Source organism: Rhinolophus sinicus, linkage group LG09 (assembly GCF_036562045.2).
Source record: "Rhinolophus sinicus isolate RSC01 linkage group LG09, ASM3656204v1, whole genome shotgun sequence".
Lineage (NCBI taxonomy): Eukaryota > Metazoa > Chordata > Mammalia > Chiroptera > Rhinolophidae > Rhinolophus > Rhinolophus sinicus.
In genome coordinates this window covers 21,899,685-21,918,056 of record NC_133758.1, presented here as the reverse complement: position 1 = coordinate 21,918,056, position 18,372 = coordinate 21,899,685, and the positions used below count along the sequence as shown (strand labels likewise).

Sequence of the window (18,372 nt, the reverse complement as noted above, 5' to 3'; positions counted from 1 at the left end):
GAGGAGAAAATCATATTGGAAGGCTTTTGTTTCACTTACTTAAGAGCAAAATGTTCTTTAGGCTTTGGTGCAACAGTTTGTATGTAAATAGCTTGTGTTAATTGCGAATGAGTTTTATCTTTCCTTTGATGTAGACCCCCCGGAGATACTTATTTGGAAATAAGTTACTCGAAAGCAATATAATTAAGGTTCTTTCCAAATATTTTTTAATGCAGGCTTGTCTCTAAATCAGGTGAGGAAAGAGAGTTGATATAAAACCTCATCATTCAAGAAGCCGTCCTTATAAGGAAGAACTTTATGACAATGGGAGCTGTCAGCACCAGGGGGGTTTGGGGAAGGCACAGCAGCTCTGGCAAAAACTTCAGGGATGGAAGGAAGGTGCTGGGGGAGGAAGAAACCGTTCCTTCCTTTGTTTTCTTCACCCTGAGCTCTAGTGAGGGAACTCTGCCTTGGTGGAAGGAGAGGTAGCATTCCAGCACCACCTGGCCTTGGCCCACCACCCCAGGAATGACCAGGGGCTATGTCAGCAACATGGGCACTGGGGTGAGAGGGGTTGAAGAGGAAACCTTGCAAGAGAAGGGGCTTGTTCACCTTCACCATGGCTGACTGTTGGATCTCAGCCCTGGAATTAGGACTGTTGTGGTACAGAGTTTTGTGGGGGCTTTGGGTAGAAGAATAGCTTTCTGCCAGAGCCAGAACTAGGGGGAGGCAAACGAGTGCCGTGGATGCAACATTTGGGGAGGCCTCCCTGTCAGGTACCAGCCCTGTTTTCACATGAGCCTGAGGTGAACCTGCCATTTTGCAGCCTGGGCTCCTTGCTTACTTCTCCCTAATTCCAGCTTTGCTTTTGGCTTTGTCAAAAGGACAATTCCTGAGATTGCCTGTAAGGAAGAGATGGGAATTGAAAGATAAAGCCCAGACCAAAGGCAGAAGGGGTAAGATTTGGAGGGAGGCCTGCTCCTGGGAGCTTCTCATGGGCATCCTCATTCCTTCCTCAGGGTAGAGGGCAGGCATGTGGGCCGCAGCCAGGTGAGAGCAGAATGCAGCAGGGGTCAGTCTTTCCCCACTTTTCCCCAGACCTTGAAGTGGTTCCCTCCCACCTTCACCTACAGCTTCTGCACAGCCTGGGTGGAGAAAGGACCGTAGGATGTCGAGCAATAGAACTTGCCAGAGCCCCAGCACCTCCCTGCCCCTCCCCCAAGGCTGTACCCATCCCAAAGAGGGCTGTGGAGATGGGACTTGACAGACGTTGAATTCTCCAAGACTCCTGGCTCCTTGCTATCTCCTGTCCACCGCCATGCACATCTGCCCCCATCCCAGACTCCTCCACAGCATGCGAAGGGCGTCAGGTAGCCTAGTTTGAGCCCAGCTTTGTCCCTGTGGGCTGCTGAGTCAGTCAGAGGCCCACTCTGGCCCCACTCTTATAAAACGGGGAGACTAGATGAGCATGGTGGGATGGGAGGGTGGATGGGTGATGGGACTCCCAGCAGAGAGAACAGCTCCAGCAGAGGCAGAGCAGAAAGGACAGTGTCTCATAGCCGGAGGGTAACCTACGGGGCATGGAACTGTGGGCAACTTGCTCACGATGGAAATGGCCCAGGTCCTGGGAACATGGGGACTCAGGTGCGGGGGGTGGTGTCTCAGATCTGAAACGAGACAGAGTGTACAGGGACTGAGAAAGACCCCACTATAAGTGCAAGTGAGAGGAAGGTGCCAAACACCTGCCAGTCCAGAAAGAAAGACACTGACTCCAATAGCAATTGGAGCCAGACATTTAAATTACAGAGTTGAGATGGACTTTGTGCCTTAAGGTGGTTGTTGGACTTTTTATGACCTGAGAATGTCCAGAAGAGTTGTGAGGCTTGCCTCAATTTTCACAGGGACAGAGGAAGAATCAGTTCCACAGAAAAAGATACAGTAAAGCCATTTAACGACTACTTGTCCCGTAGGACAAAACAGCCTCCTAGAGTCTTGATCCGCAGGTGGACATACTCAGCTTTCTACGCAGGTGCTGAGGTAATACTGCCTGCGTATTAACTCATGTGGTCCTCATACTAACCTACGAGAGAGGTGTGATCACTCTCCCTGTTTCACGGGTGACGACCCCGAGGCCTGAGAGAAGAAATAACGTGCCCAAGCTCTCCCAGCGGGTGAGAGGTGGAGCTGGGACTCAGGCCCAGGCAGGCTGCCTCGGAGCCTGTGCCTTCCATCTCGGCCCCTCTCCAAGAGTCTCTGAGGCTTCCTGAAACTTGCCTCAGAGCCATGAAGCCTTGCTAAGAATCTACACCTGTCTGCTGGAGGGCACAGGGTGACAAAGCAGGGCAGGGGAAACCCTTACTGGGGTGCCTCCCTATAGGAAGATTTCGGCCTAATGCACCTTGCCGCTCAGGCCCCCGTGCAGAAAATCAGAGGGGCTCAGCTCAGAGGCTCTCTTCCTGTGCATTACCCTTTGTGACTGTCAGTCAGGGACTGTGCACGTGTATAGGGGGAGGGGGACGCACGTGCACATGTGCACATGAGTGTGTGGTTCTCCTGCTGCCTCTCTGTCAAGGTCATGACCCCTTGTCAGTGCACATTGCCCACAGTGAGCCACGGCCAATAGGTACTAAATGACCCCGATGTCCCCTTCTCCCCTCCCAGCCTGAATGCAGCAGTGACCAGGTATTGTCCCCCCATCACCTTCTGCTTAGGTCTCCACGTCTCAACTGTGTTATCACAGGCTGGGGCAGCAGGTGGGCACTTGGCAATGCGTTCTCTGCAAAGTGATAGAAAGAATCAAGTACCTTTTCACAGGCTCATAAATCCCTCTGGCAAAAACACTTCCTCCTGACGTTTTTCTCCATTTGTGCTGGATTTATTGAAACTGGGAAGAAGAGTGCATTGTTAGTGAGCAGATGCCAAGACGAGTTCTTTGTGGGGTGTGGTTGGTAATAATTTAATTAGCCCAGCTTTTTTGATGGGGGGAGGGGAAGAGTGTTAATTAGTTTTTGCTTAAAATACACCATCTTGATGGCCTCTTCTTTCCTACTCTTTCCCCTGGGTGAAGCCCCAGTTTCCCATTCACACCTGCAGCAAGTCTTAGCCTGGTCACCGCTATTATTGGAAGAGCAAAATGCAAAGAGTTAGTTTTGCGCAGCCATGGCTTATGACACATGCTGACTGATTCCTGTAGGCCCGGGAGAAGGGGTGGGGTGGGGTGCAGTCACCGGCAGTGGCCTTCAAAGGACCGTGAAGTTCTGGTGCACAGTGCCACAGGCCACCTTTTGGTCCCCAGTCCCAGCTCCAGGAGGCTTCAGGAAAAGACTGCTGGAGGCCAGGGTGGGGGTGGGAAGGTGTGGCCAGGAGCAGCTGGGTGAGAGAGTGGCCCCGAGCGGACGGAGCGCCTGCAGCCCCTCAGACAGAAGGGAAGAGTTCTCTCCAGGTGAGCCCGTCCCCGCGCTTCTTGTCCAGCCACCTGCCGCACTTGAAGATGGTGGCCACTCCAGTTCTGGTGTTGGTCACTTCCACCTTATCCACCAGCCAGCCCGAGTAGTAGCCGCTGCTGTCGTGTTCCACGCGCACCTTGCGCAGCTCCCCCAGCTCCAGCGTCTCCAGGAAGAAGTGGTCGGTTTGACCTCGCTCGAACAGGTTGCGCATTTTCTTCTTCAGCTCCCGCTTGCCTGTGTCCCCATTGGACCCAAAGATGGTCACAAAGACGTTGGCGTCAGTGCCCGCCCCTGGCTCAAAGCCTGTTGTCACGATGACCTCGTACTTGACTGGCACCAGGCTCTGGACCTTGCTGGCAAAGCTCTCGGTGGTCTTGGTGACCTCGAATACCTTGAAGTACTTCCTCTTCCTCTTGAGGGGGATGAGGCTGTCGCAGTCAAAGAAGTACCTGGGGTGGGGGAGGGGCGAAGCTGAGTGCTCCCCAGCCAAGGCTCACGCCCTCCCTCAGGACCTCTGGCCCTCCCTCCATAAATGATTCCTTCCCAAGGTGACTGGATATTGGGGCTGGAAATATCTGCATTAAAATGGGAGGAGGGGGTCTTCTTAATCTTCAGATTCACAGTGAGTGGCATCTGCATTCTTCTAGCTGCTTTTTGATTCTCCCTTTCTTTTCCCCCCTCACACACCACAGCTGATTCACCAGCCAGCTCCGATGAGCTGGTCTCTAAAATAGATCCAGAATCAGCTCACCTGGAAAAGTCGGCAGTGGCTTCCTATCTGCCCTGTTGCCCCTCTGGTCCAAGCCACTACCATCTTCCCTCCGGAATAATCAGCCTCCTAACTTGTTTCGCTGCTTCTTGCTTTCTACAGTGAATTCTCTACACAGTAGCCCAGTGACCCTGAGCCCAGGAACGTCATTCATCTGCTGAGAACCCTCCAATGGCTGCCCAGATTATGCACAAATCACCACCTTACGAAGGCCTGCAAGACACTACGTGGTCTGACCCTCTTCCCAGTGTTTACCTTTCCGACCTGTCCCCTGCTCTTCTCCTTGAGGCTCACTCCATGCCAGTCATGCGGATCCCCTGGCTCCCTCAAAGGGACTGATGGATGTTTTTACCTGATATTGTCACTTTCAGAGGCAGCTGTGGGATTCAGAGTGACAATTCCAGGCAAAGCCAAGTATAAACGTGGCTGTGGAATGTGCGCTCCCAAATCCCTCACACTTGGCTGAGTTGAACTATGAGAGAGCGAGAGCGAGAGCAAGAGAGTAAGAGTGAGAGAGAACATGTACATGGACGGCACAGTGCACGAGCTAAGAGACAGTCCTCTACTTAAGAAGCCAGCATAGGGCCGGCCCAGTGGCTCAGGTGGTTGGAGCTCCGGCCGGTTCGATTCCCACATGGGCCAGTGGGCTCTCAACCACAAGGTTGCCGGTTCGATTCCTCGACTCCCGCAAAGGATTGTGGGCTCTGCTCCCTGCAACTAACAACGGCAACTGGACCTGGAGCTGAGCTGCGACCTCCATAACTTTGATTGAAAGGAGAACTTGACTTGGAAAAAATCCCGGAAGTACAACACTGTTCCCCAATAAAGTCCTGTTCTGCTTCCCCAATAAAATCTTAAAAAAAAAGAAAAAAGAAGAAGCCAGCAGAAGCAAGTCCAGGGCCAAGAGAAATGGTCGTGGATCAGAAAGTCCTTTCCCTACCCCCACCCACCCTCAACTTTAGCCTCTGGGTATCAGGGAGAAAGTCAGAGGGCACAGTGGGAAACTCTGCATAGGGTGTACGGGGTCCTGGGGTTTGCCCCAGCCCTGGCACCTGTGTGACCTCGAGTAAGTCACATGCCCTACCTAGACCTTGGTTTTCTCATTGGCAATGCTAATCTTTTACCAGTGTTGGAAATAAGCAGTCCTGGCACTGGCTAATGACTTCAGGAATGCAGCCCTGAAAGGGTGTGCCCAGTGGTGCCAAATCAAATCTTATTCTAGATAAAAATCCAAAACAGCAGAAAGACTCGGTTTTCTGCAAACTTACTAAGTGCCAGGGCTTCGCATTCTTCCATCTCATTAACTCCCACAACAACCCTCAGTTGTAGGTTGCATCCTCCCATTTCACAAAAAGGGAAAGCAAGGCTTGGAGGAGAGAACTTGCTGCTCACGGTGACCCCGAGCTGGAGCCCAGAGCCAGCCTGCCTGGCCACCTGAAGAGCCAGCCATTTAAAGGCACTAGGCAAGAAATCTTTATTCTATTTTGAGATCTCTCTTCCCCCAGTTTATCACTTGGTAAATCTGGGTTGTTACATACCACACTTCTTGGGGGAGGAGGGGTATATACTTCCATTCTTTGCTTTAAATTCTTTTAAAATGTATTTCTTGATGCATAGGCCCACTAATATGCATAATTCTATATAAATGCACAAATCGTGTGAGCACATGCAAGTTTTTTCTAAATTCACTCTTTTCCTTTTCCTTTGTGCTTGGCGCGAGCTCCTTTTTTCTCCCTCATTTCCATTCAGTGTCCCAATGTCACCTCAGATAACCGAGGTAACAACTGCAAGGGTATCTTGCCAAACTTCCCTCCCTTTCACCCAACCTGCACAGACCCACAGAGACACAGACATGTGGGACGTCAGTGTTCCCTTTAGAAAACGGCATCATACAACATGTGTTTTCCCATCTCTTGCTTTTCTCACTCAACCGTCCTTCCTGGGAATTGCTCCAAGTCATCTGGTACCTATTTATTTCATTATTTTTAGTGGCTTGAGAAATATCCCCTGGGGTAGCTATCAGGAAATGTTTTCTAATAGACATAATTATAAGATCACCAAAACGTGGGACCTCCGAGCTTGGTGGAGTCAAGACTCTAGCTGTGGAAGGGACACATGCCAGGCTGTTCCTGCTGGAAATGGGGGCGGGTCATCAGCAAGAGTGAAGGCAAGAGAAGAGCGTAACAAACACAAAAGAAATTGAATATATGAAAAAACATGGAGAATATGATCACACTTCTGTGAACAGTGTGTATGTGAGATGTTAGAAAAATGCCAGAGAGCTTGAGGTCACCAAATGCTCGTGGCGGCCGACTCTGATGGGTAGGGCTTTAGGGAATTTTCACTTTCTTTTGTACGCTTTTTTTTTTTTTTTGGCATTATTTGAAGTTTTATAATTATGTATTGTATATGATATCAGGATAGAACAATGAAGCTGTTTTTGGTCTTAGAAAAAGAAACACACACCTCTCTGTGTGTCCTCCCACTGAAATCCTGAGGACATTAGTGATGAAGAATGGGTCAGAAAGGGAATGCACTTTGCTGGAAAGGAGTCAGAACTGGGAAAGGTTGGAAGATGAAAGCTTGAGATTATTGTGTTTATAAGAACTTGAGATTACATTCATTTGTCATCCATGGAAATCCAAATGTTATGGTTAACATGGTAGTTGGAAAGGAACTGCATACACAGGGTTATGTAGTGGTTTCTATAACGGCAGAATGCCAGCACGTTCTAGCATGGTGACATGTCAATCGCCACAAGGATGAAACACGCATGCATGGTCCTCCTTCTGGATGGAGGTGATATTTCTGGAGGGGACACAGGTTTTCATCCATCAGAAACCACAGGCCTAAGCCCTGCACAGGCAATGGGCTGGAGTAGGACTTCTGAGTCCCCCCCAGGCTGGAACCCCTCCCATCCTTCCCCTACCTCTAAACTCTGGAGAGCATCTAGCTCTCCTCCCAGAAGGAGAGACTGAGGCACAGAGAGGTGATGGGTTATTGCCTGAGGCCACGCAGCTGACTAGGTGACAGCTCTACTATCTGGACCCCCTGTACCCCCCATCCCTTTGGAAAGAACCCTGCCCTGAGGACATCCCTCCCTCCCCCTCCAGCCTGAGGACAAACTGGCCAAAGGCCACACTCCTGAGGGTGTAGAAAAAGATGCTTCACTGGGAGTGGCGGCCTCTTTGTACTGATGAAAAATCCCACAACTCGGGCCCGAAGTTCATGCACTGGGCTGTCACTTCTCCACCTCCTGCTGGAGGTGCCGTGCGATGCTAAGATCTTTGGCTCTCTCCTGCTCACAGCCAACACCGTTGGTTTCAAGTTAACTCAAGGGGTGACTATTTCATTTTATTATTCTATTGTACAGCAGTATTTTGTTTTATTTATTTTGGGGGTTTGCAGAGGAGCAGTATCAGCAGACGCATTCCCTGTAGCTGGGAGGTGCCCAGTTGCAAAAGGGGCTTTGACCTGTCCCTGGTGACTCTGCTGGGCCCTCTGTGTCTTAGCTCTCAAGTCCGCACCAGCATTGCTCCCAGCATCCCTACCCAGTGATTTCTACAGGATCTATTGTACTCTAGCTGGTCTTTCTCTAAAAGAGCAACCAATAACATTGCAGCCCAAGAGGGAAGCTGCTACTGACTGAATTTTGTCCCCCTCAAACTCACACGTTGAAGCCGTAACCCCCCAGTGTGATGGTATTTGGAGATGGGACCTTTGGGAGATAATTAGGTTTAGATGAGGTTATGAGGGTGGGGACACCAAGATGGGATTTGTACCCGTAAAAGAAGAGAAATAGACACCAGGGCGCTCTCTCTCTCTCGCTCTCTCTCTCGCTCTCGCTCTCGCTCTCGCTCTCGCTCTCGCTCTTGCTCTCTCCCACATGAAGACACAGCAAACCAGGAAAAGAGGCCTCATCAGAACCCAACTATGATGGCACCCTGACATCGCACTTCTAAACTTGGAAACTGTGAGAAAAAAATGTCTGTTGTTTGAGCCATCCAGCCTGAGGTACTTGGTTATGGGAGCCCAAGGTGACTAAAACAGTTCAGGAATCACAACTCTTTCCTGCCCAGTTCCCAAAGGGAAAGCTTGGTCAGAGAGAGCCAATTCCAGGGGCCTGCAGGTCTCGGGTTGAGCGTGGACAGACATTGCTTTGAGAAGCTTGGGCTCCTGAAGGCTGGAGCCTACTGCTGAGGGACCCACCTGCGTTGGGTATGCCTGCACCTGGCTGCTACTTCTGTCTGGTCTGCTTATTCTGCAAGGTGTGACCATGGGCAGGGCCAGCCAGGGGAGGCCATGACAGGGGACAGTGAGGGGAGCATGTGTTGTGACCTCTGCTCTCGCTCACGCCTTGGGCCTACCCTCCTGGAGGCAAGCATGCCCTCAGCTTCCCCTTCCTCCTCTTTTCAGGGTCTTTCCTGCCTTTCAGAGCCGCAGGCCCTTTCTGGCTTCCAGTGTGCTTACCAAATGGTTTTAATTAGACAAACTGATTGCTGTGGACTGTTACCCAGGAAACTAAGACCCTTAATCCTCCAGAAATGTCTGAGTCCCCGGAAGGCCCTGGTGGGGGAAAAGCAAAGCTCCTTATCTGGGGTCTTCGGAGGCCACGACATTACCCCGGCTGCCTCTGGTGCCTACCCTGTTCACACAGATGGCAGCCTTTCACTAGGACCGTGGCAGCAGCAGGCTTCAAAGCTGTATTTCTCTGTCATTATACAGCAATAGGACGGGAGAGGAAGAAAAGTCTCGCTGTCTGGCACTGTGTGATGTACTCAACATTCTTCCAAAGCAACCGTGGGTTAAAGGGCTGGAGCACCCAAGGTCATCCGGTCTAGTCCCCTGCCTCGGGGGGTAGGCCTATGGTTCAGGCAGCTCAAACCCGTACAGCTGCCTCTTTCTTCCTGTCCCAGAAGCCTCCTGAATGAGGTGACATCATCCTCAAAGGGGACACCTCCACATGCCCTGCCATGTTGCTCAGGGTGCAGCCTCAGGCTCTCCCTGCTGGGGGAGAGGCAGGAGGCACATACGTACACGTTGCCGTACTCCATCTCGGTGATGGTGATGGTCTTCACGTGCCAGACCAGCTCTCGCTTGGGGATGAACCGGTCGTTCCTGGCAAGGTGGCCCACACACACGGCAGCCAGGTCCCCCAGCCAGACGCTGTCAAACTCAAATGTGTCTGTGGTCCCCCTGCAGGACACAAAGGTGTGGCCACTGAGCGCTGCTCGTGCCCAGTGAAGGAAGGAAGCATTTATTGAGTACCTGCTGTATGTCAGGCACTGGTCTGAGGACCATAGAATGACCAGCAAGATCTGATGCCAGGCCTCCCTGCCTGGAGGGGTTCGGTCTAGTTTTGGAAGAAGACAATCACAACCATTAAAAAGCCTGACCAGCACCTGTGGATGGTAACATCCGAAGGAGTTGGGAGGAGGGTGAGGCCCTGGGCCCTGGGTGGTGGGATCAGAGAGCAGAGGGAGGGGGAGTGTGGGGGCAGAGCCCCAGAAAGTAGTTTCCAGGCTCTCGGCCTCACATAGACAGGTGCTGGCTCAGGTAGTAAATGGCCAACTGTGATTGCATGGCCATCAGCTGTGGCTAGTTGGCCGTCAGCTGTAACCAATGAGCCATTGGCCACAATATAACTGCTGTGGCTAAGCTAGCAGAGAGAGAGAGAAGAGAGGAGGAGAATGGGGGCCAGCAAGAAGATGGCGGCTGGGCTGGCAAGCGTGGATGGCGGTTTGCGGACAGTGTGGATCCAGCCTCCAGTGAGAGTATAGTGGCGCCAGAGAGAATATAGTGGTATGACTCCCCTACCTATGGCTCCGTGGGTGTTCCTTTTTGGCCTCACCATATCCTGCGTTCTTGTATGGGGAGCGGGAGCAGAGACCCCACAGGCCTCCCTGCATGACAAATGGCGCAGCGAGCAGGGTCTCCCGCACGACAGGGAGGAAGGGAAGAGTCCTTGGAGGTGGACCTGACTTGACAAAGCCACAGGATCAGAACAGTGGGGTGTGGAGGCGCAGACATTTCTGGGACGTGTGCTGGTTCGGCTGGAGTTGGGGCTCGGTGGGGGAAACGGTAATGGAAAGGAGGTGGGCTGTGGCAGTCAGCGGTGGTCTGTAAGTGCCAATCGAAGGAGCCCAGACCTCGAACTGATGTAGAAGGAGATTAAATAAAAGGTAGAGTAGGTTATGGGAAGGCGAGACTTTATTTAAGCAATTCTGTGGGGAGAGGGGAGATGAAGTGGGCATCTGAGCAGTTCAGAGGCAGCTCGGATGTGGGGGAGGCGGTGAGATTCTCCAGGTGTGTCTGCCAAGCGGGAGTGGTGAGTGGCGGCGCCTTGATACGAGACCGAATTTTGATTTTCCTGTAAAGCATCTTAGAGGCTCTCTCTTCCCTCCCTCCTTTTAACTAGAACTTAACTCTAAGCTGTTTTATCTGACCCTTTTGCAATTTTATGGGCGAATGTCTTCCTTTTCAACTAGACAGTGAGCTCCTTGTGTGTGTGGACGTGGGATAACGTCTGTAGTGATTTCCACCCTGCTGCATAGTGGCCTCGCTTTAATTAATTTATTGTTGCTGTAGCTTTCCATTAACTTTTTAAAAATTGAAACACAATACTTATAATATTGTGTAAATTTAAAGTGTATAACACGCTAATTTGATAACATATATTGTACTATGATTGCCGGTGTCATGATAATTAGCAGCCCAATCACGCTACATAACTATCCTTTTTTTTTTTTTTTTTTAGTAGTTGGACTAATTAAGTTCTAGACTCTTCTAGTGGGCTCTGTTTAAATGGCGGTCCCCTCTTTGCTTTCCTTTTTATAAATCTCCTGTTGCCTCCCTAGGAGGTCAGCACACAGTAGGTACTCAATAAGTACTTGCAGTTTAGGCCCATAGATATGCTTATGACCACCTACCAAGGGGTTGATCCTTGGGGTCCCTCTCTTACCCACCCCACCCACCATCACTCCCCTGTGGGCACCCCTCTTCTTACTTCTTAAAGACACGCTGTCTACCAGAATTTTCCACGAGAAACTCTTTGGATCGGTTCTTCCTGCCCTCCAGGATGAGCCAGACGTTCTCCCTGGTTTCTCCGCCATTGCCTGTTTCTATGATGATCTCATAGGCTGCAGTGGAGAGGGAGGGAGAGGGTCAGTGGAGGGAAGCGGCATCAGGACAGGAGTGCAATGGCCACTCCCTCCAGGTCTTACATTTGATCTCAGACCACAGCCTGGGCTAGGGGAGCAGGTTCAAATCCTCACTGTTGAGGCACTAGAAATAGACTGGGCACTGATCTGGGGGCCAGGAGGATGTTCCCATTTTATTTATTGTAGCAGTCCTTTTGCCTGGCGAACATGGTAGCTGCTAGGAGTGAAGCACCAGCCACTTCTACTTCCAGAAAGCAGGAAGTTTCCAGGAGATGCTGGGGCCTGATTCTCAGGGATGGATCAGTCCCTGAGATGCAAAGCAAAGGTCATATAAAGAGAAGGGGCCCAGCTACAGAAAGGGACGGGAAAGCCCCAGGCAGCCAAGACTCCAGAAGAGCCTCAACTCTCTAGCAAGAAGTCCCACTCCCAGTCTTGTGTCAGCTTTCACTCTGGTGTCACACTCAGCATCACAGCCGCCTCCCCTGCAGTTCCCTCAAGCATGTCTACATTCATCCATCCATCCGACATTTGTTAAGTGGGTGCCACGTGTCAGGACTAGGCTAGCATCTGGTAACACTAGAACTCGGTGTCTACCCGCAGACACACACACCGACTGGACCAGAAGACGGAATGTGGTAAGCTTGCAACAAAGGGCCAAAGTCAGAGAAGAAGAATCTGGCTCCCTGTTCCCTCCCTCATCTGCTAGTACTTTCTCCGTTACTCACTCCAGCCCTCTGCCTCTGTGCTATTCCTGGAGCACTGAGGCATGCTCCTGCCTCAGAGCTCTGCAGTGACTGACTGTCCCCTCGGCCCCCGATGCTTCCCTCTTTCTCCCCCACACCAACCCATACTGGTTTGACTCACTCTCTCACCTCCTTCTAGTCCTTACTTAAATGTCACTTCCTCACAGAGGTCTGCTCCAACTACCCTAATTAAAATTGCAACCTGATCCTCACTAGGACTCCCAGCCCGTCTTACCTATTGTTTTCTCTTGTCCTTATTGCCCAGTACCTTCTAACATGCTATGTAGTTTACTTATTACGTTATTGTTTATGGTATCCCCCCTCCCACCTGGACGTAAGCTCCATGAGGGCAAGGGTCTTCCCAAGTGCCCAGAACAGTGCTTGGCACAGAAGCACTCAAGAAATATTTGTTGAGTGAGTGAATGAATGACTGGGCTAATCCCAGGAAGCTTCAGAAAGGAGGTATCACTGGACCTTGGGCTTAAAGAGCCATGACGGATCAGCAGAAAATGGAGGAGCGTTCAAGGCGGAGGAAGCAGCACAAGCAGATACTGAGGGAGGTGAGAGGGGCGTGAAGACCACGTGGTCCAGCCCATTCCTCAGGGGCCAGGCCGGGCATAGAGCTAGCACACAGAAGCACACAGAAGCAAGTGTCTGTTTGGAATGCCCCCTATGCATGTAGCTCTTGCTGTAGTAAATGAATCGGGGGGGTTTGGGGTTCTGGATCCAAAGGGATAGCTCTATGTCTGTGCCTTTAGCTCAGAGATTTGATACAAACAATGAAGATAAGGGATGGCCATGCATGCAGCCCAATGTAATGTCAATCCCAGCCGCTCAGCAACGCTTTTGCCTTTGTGACTACTCTCAAGGAGAATCGCTACTACCTGGAAAAGGTAGAATGAATCAGAGCAGAGGCAGGTAGCCAACAACAGGGAAGAGATGTCCAGAAAGTACATGACACCTGGAGGAGGGCGGGGCCTGCAGAGCCGGTGAATGGGAAATGGCTGAGCTACTGTCAGGGACTAGAAGCCATCACAGGATGGAGAGTGGTCCCACGGTGCCCAACTTATTTCCTAACACAGGGTAAGGCATGTTCTGCAAACCAGACACCCATGAATTCAAAATGGATCCTGGGTGTTGCTAAGGAAATGGTTTATCAGCACCAAGGAGAGGAGGCCGGAGCGCTAGGAACCTTCATGGTCACTACGATGAATTCAGGGAGGAGACTCGGGAAACGATGCAGATGAAGGACATATGGACGGTAGCACATTCTTTCCTGAGGGTCCTGAGGGTAAGGGAGAGAAGTAAGGTGTCTAAGCAAGGACAGCTAGGTTGATGAAAAAGAAATGGAAGTGCCACATGGAAGTGCCACAAGGGCAGGGTTTCTGTGTTATTCATTGGTGTGTCCCCAGAACTCAGAATAGGCTGTGGCACTTAGTAGGTATTGAGTACGTATTTGCCAAATGGTCAAATAAAAGTAGCTGAGGGTTGGGATGTTTAGCTCCAGCTGAGTCCTTGGTTCTCCCCAGGATGAACTTCCATCTGAGGACACAGCTGTGGTTGTCTGTCCCCTTAGGAGCAGCATAGGAGGGTGCTGCGCTGCCCTCTGCAGGTTCCTAGTACAGACAGATGGATCCAGGTATCTCCTGGGCTCGATGCCCCTACTCTTCCCTCTCCAGTTCACACGCATCTTTCTGGAACAAACACAGATGCTGCCTCCTCTCTGCAAGCTCTTTGCCAACCCAGGTTCATCAAGCAACATGTAGGGTGCTTGCTTATGTACCTCCACAACAGTATTTCCTTCACTGAGCATCTGATCCCCCCTCCAGCTATAACAGTCTCTTCTCTGGATTTTTAAGCATCATGTCCCACCTCCTTCCTAAGCTAATTCTTGTTTAACACTGGAGATTGAGAGCAGCCATCACAGCTAGGCTGAGCCCACCCATCTCCCCACATACTGGTCTCCTCCAGCTCATCATGGATCTCATTGTTGGCGCAGGCAAAGTCGCGGAGTGTCTGTCCGTCCCCTTCATTCTTGGAGAACCAGCAGTCACACTGGAAGCGGAAGGTCTCATCACGGGAGTTGTCCTTCACATCAATGTAGCTCAGGTGCCAGCCAGGAAATATCCCTGTGGGAACAAGGTCGTGAGGACCGGGAGCTGCATGTGCTCTCCCTCCCCCATCAGACTTCCACTCCCCTGAGCCCCGTGGCTGTGTGCCCCTGGGTAAGTTCTCTGAGCTCTCTTGACCTTGGTCTCCTTGTTGGTGAAAAGAGGGGTTGAGTTAGATGATCTCTGAGGGTTCCTCTAGCCCAGCGCATATAATTATTTTTACAAAACCCTTAACTTGGGGTTCATAAACCCATAGAGGATTTATGTATGAGATTTCAGCAGTCTATGGGCCCTGAGAAATTGTGTTATAATTATACAGGGACATTTCACCAGGGAGAGGGCCTATAGCTTTATAAGATTCGCAATGGGCTCTCTGACCCAGGAAGTAGAACTTGGGGAGTTCACGAAGCTGAAGGATGAATCCTGTGACTTCCTGACACCAGTATCCACCTAGCTCACACCCATTATCCTTCCAGAATCAGTTCAGGCATCACCACCACTGCCCACTCCGCCTGTATCGTATATCCGCCTTGCTCCCATAGCATCCCTCACCTACTTTGGCCACATCTTAACCACCCTGTTCATATGTGTCTCTTTCTCCCAGATCATGAGCCTTTGAAGGCAGGGACCAGTCTTATTTGTTTTTGTTTCCCCAGTGCCTAGCATAGCAACTGGCATGTAGTTGTCACTCAATGAACGCTGAATGAATGTCATGACTTCAAGAACCTTTGCTGTTTGACAGTTACAGGAAGACTCAGAAGCTGCTCTTTCTTTAGGGGACGTTGTTAAACCTGACACATCTTGCCCTAATATTGAACATATAGCTGCTTAGTTGGAATTGGCAGGGCTTCTTTCAGAAGTGTCCCTCCCAAGTCATAGCTATTGCATATGAATTGATATGCATTTGTTGTGACAGCTGCAGGTTATCTGCATCATGCACTGGTTCCGTTATTCTCCACCCTTCAATGTCCTTGATAACTCGGAAAGCCAAGGGGCTCTACGTGGGGGGAAATCCCAGTGGTATGACAGGTTATGGTGATGACCCTTGCTGCTCATAATATGTCCTCAAAGTAACCCCGCCAGGAAGGCATGTATATGCTTTACTCTCACATCTTGCTCTCATGCCACGTCGGGCTGTGGGGGTAGTCCCATTGTTCCTACCAAAAACCTTCTCGCTAGGATCAGACAGTACCCAAAGCCACAATTGTAGATCCTGCTGCTGGTCTCAAAAGTCTTATAAGCACAAAGGGACACACAAAAATGGACACACATTTCCAGTTGCCCAATGGCTTGCCGTCACTCTCAAAATAAAATACAAACTGCTCACCTGATCCCTTTCCACTCCGATTTCATTTCCTACTACTTGCAACTTCACTTACTGTATCCATCTACACTGACTGTTTAGTGCTTTAATATATGAAATCTGGTCTTACCTCGGAAACTTTGCATTTATTTTTATAGCTGCCTGGAACAATACATCCCCAGTGCTGAATGCTCATCCTGTCTCATTACTGAAGTGTCAGATCAAATCTCCTATCTTTGGGAAGGCTTTTGCTAACCATACTATTTGCAGAAGCTTCTTTATCCCCAATTACCTGCCATCACATCACCATATACCCACTCCACAATCTGAAACAATTTTGTTCTTATTTCCTTGCGTATTGTCTGTCTTTCTCCACTAGGTTGCAAGCCCCATGAGAGCAGGAATCTTGCCTGATCTATCCACCACTCTGTCCTAGTGTCTGGAACAGTGCTTGGCACATTATTTAATAAATGTCTGTTGAGTGCGTGAATGTGTACTATTATTGAATAGGGAAGAACAAGGAAGAATGGCCGTGGTGGCCACATTTTATAAAGGAGGGAGTAATTCAAAGCCCCACTAGGGAACATGGGCTGTCCTAGTAGAACTGGTTATTTTATCCCCAATGTTCTAAAGTTTACTGTAGGAAAAATGCTTAAAAACTGAACCAGTGTGGGGCCCCAATTTTTCCAGGCAAGAAATGGCAGACTCTGTATGGGAGTGAGACTGACTGACTCCTGGGTACTCCCTGGGTTTCATCACGCCATCTACTACCTGCAATTCCTCAGTGGTTTTCCACATCTGATGGAATAAAAAGAGAGCAACTCTGTGTTTTAAATACTTAGGACCTGACTCCATTCACCATATTTCTTACGTCCATAAAGAAGAGCCCTTATGTAAATCCTCCATCCCAGTGAGATGGATTTATTAAGCATAATTTTGGCATTTTTTCCCTTTCTCATTAAAGGTCCAAGCTATTCTGAACCTGGCTTAAATTCCTACCTATCCTCTGGACAACTTAGGCCCCACCTCCTCCATGAAGCCCTTCAAAATCCTCAGGCCTACCGCATTCACTGTCCACTCACTTGGCCGTGGGCACAGATGGCTTTGGATATCTTTGCTATTGAGGTCATGATCATGCTTCAACTCTTTTATGGTGATTTTTACGTGTATCTTTAACTTCTCCAGTAAGATGTTAAGATGTGGGAACTATGTCTTATGGCCTCTTGATTGCATCACAGGGATATTGACTCAATAATAAACATAGAATTGATAAATTATATTTAGTATGAACTGTCAGTTTTTTATTCCAGCACAAACCCTTGAAAATATTGTTTGAATAAATAGATAATTTACATCTCCAAACAACTCCCCTAAAAATAACCTTTGGCAAGTTAAGGGTCCAGGTGGGTAAACCAATTTTCTTAAATAAGATTAATGGATTGTTTGAAATGAGATATGGAACCATCACAGAGCCCTAGCCATAAAGGAATACAAGAATCTAGTTATTATCTTTCTGCAAACACTTTCATATACACATCATCAGAGCTAGGACACCAAGGGTGACACTCTTGGATTTGGCAGACCTGGGTTCCATGCTCAGCATACTTACAAATGGCACACATTTTATTTCCATGCTTCAATTTCCTTATTTGAACAATGTGATGGGGATAAAATTGAGTATTTAGGAGGTCCTTTATATTTCTGTGAATTTATACTATTGAAAAGAAAACATGTAAATTCATTTTGTGGTTAAAAAATTCCTCATTTCACAATAGAGTTTTTATTTCAGAGGAAGTAAGAAGAAGAGCAAGATAAATTAGAAAATAAACACAGTTATAATTTGTTCACTATTATAAAAGCTCTCTCAATAACTGGAATTACAGGGAAGAATTAATCACTTATCTTGATTTTCCTCTAAGAACCATACTTCAAATAGCTTGAAGGATTTTTTTTTTTTTTTTTTTTTTACAGAATTCTATCTAATAAGTGGATAAGAAGTGAAAATTAGAAAGTCACCATTCGTAACCCTAATTGGTCACCACTGGATGAAGCCATTATATGAAGAGTTATGGGGGGACTTTACAATGGAATAATCAAGCTGACCACCCCTGGATCCACTATTCTATGTGAGCATCAATTAGAGTGGGACTGCTGTGATGTAATATGAAGTATACACGTACGAGTTCTGACAATTAAGTTCGCGAACTCATCCTAGAAAAAGTGCTACATACCTCATTGCTGAATATCACTATGGTCATTTTCGAAGTACTCCCCTTGGGAAGTTATACACCAATGCCACTGCTTAGTCCACCCTTCAAAGCAATTTTGGAACTCTTTTTCTGGAATGGCCATCTGAGCTGTTGTCATATTACACTTGATGTCCTGAATGTCACAGAATGTCTTCCTTTCAATATTTCCTTTATCTTTGGTAAAAAAAAAAGAAGTCATTGGGGGCCAGATCAGGTGAGTAGGGAGGGTGTTCCAATACGGTTATTTGTTTACTGACTGAAAACTCCCTCACAGACAGTGCCGTGTGAGCTGGTGCATTGTCGTGATGCAAGAGCCATGAATTGTTGGAGAAAAGTTCAGATCGTCTAACTTTTCCATGCAGTCTTTTCAGCACTTCCAAATAGTAAACTTGGTTAACTGTTTGTCCAGTTGGTACAAATTCATAATGAATAATCCCTCTGATATCTAAAAAGGTTAGCAATGTTGTTGCAACAAGTTCACAAACTTAATTGTCAGAACTTCATGTACTACCTTTAAAGTATTTTTGCCAAAGAAAGTTGAACCTGAATCTAATCAAGCCTCGAGAGCTCCTGTGTTTCCCTAGAAATAAGACCTAACTGGAAAATAAGCCC

The 18,372-nt window shown here is 48.9% G+C and overlaps 1 protein-coding gene across 9 annotated transcripts in view; it reads right to left on the bottom strand.

Annotated features, from left to right (window-relative positions):
• Window positions 1-183: 183 nt before the first annotated feature.
• The window catches only part of LOXHD1 (lipoxygenase homology PLAT domains 1), a 141,317-nt gene continuing 123,128 nt past the window's right edge, over window positions 184-18,372 (bottom strand). For 5 of the 9 annotated variants that reach the window (XM_074340025.1, XM_074340028.1, XM_074340026.1 and 2 more), the window contains 5 exons: window positions 14,056-14,226; window positions 11,201-11,333; window positions 9,232-9,390; window positions 4,547-4,666; window positions 184-3,874 (listed from right to left, as the gene is read on the bottom strand). In XM_074340025.1, coding sequence (XP_074196126.1) covers window positions 3,394-3,874; window positions 4,547-4,666; window positions 9,232-9,390; window positions 11,201-11,333; window positions 14,056-14,226 — 1,064 coding nt within the window. In that variant the 3' untranslated portion in view covers window positions 184-3,393. The remainder of the gene's footprint in view (window positions 3,875-4,546; window positions 4,667-9,231; window positions 9,391-11,200; window positions 11,334-14,055; window positions 14,227-18,372) is intronic. The other 4 variants (XM_074340029.1, XM_074340030.1, XM_074340031.1 and 1 more) reach the window with 1 other exon arrangement.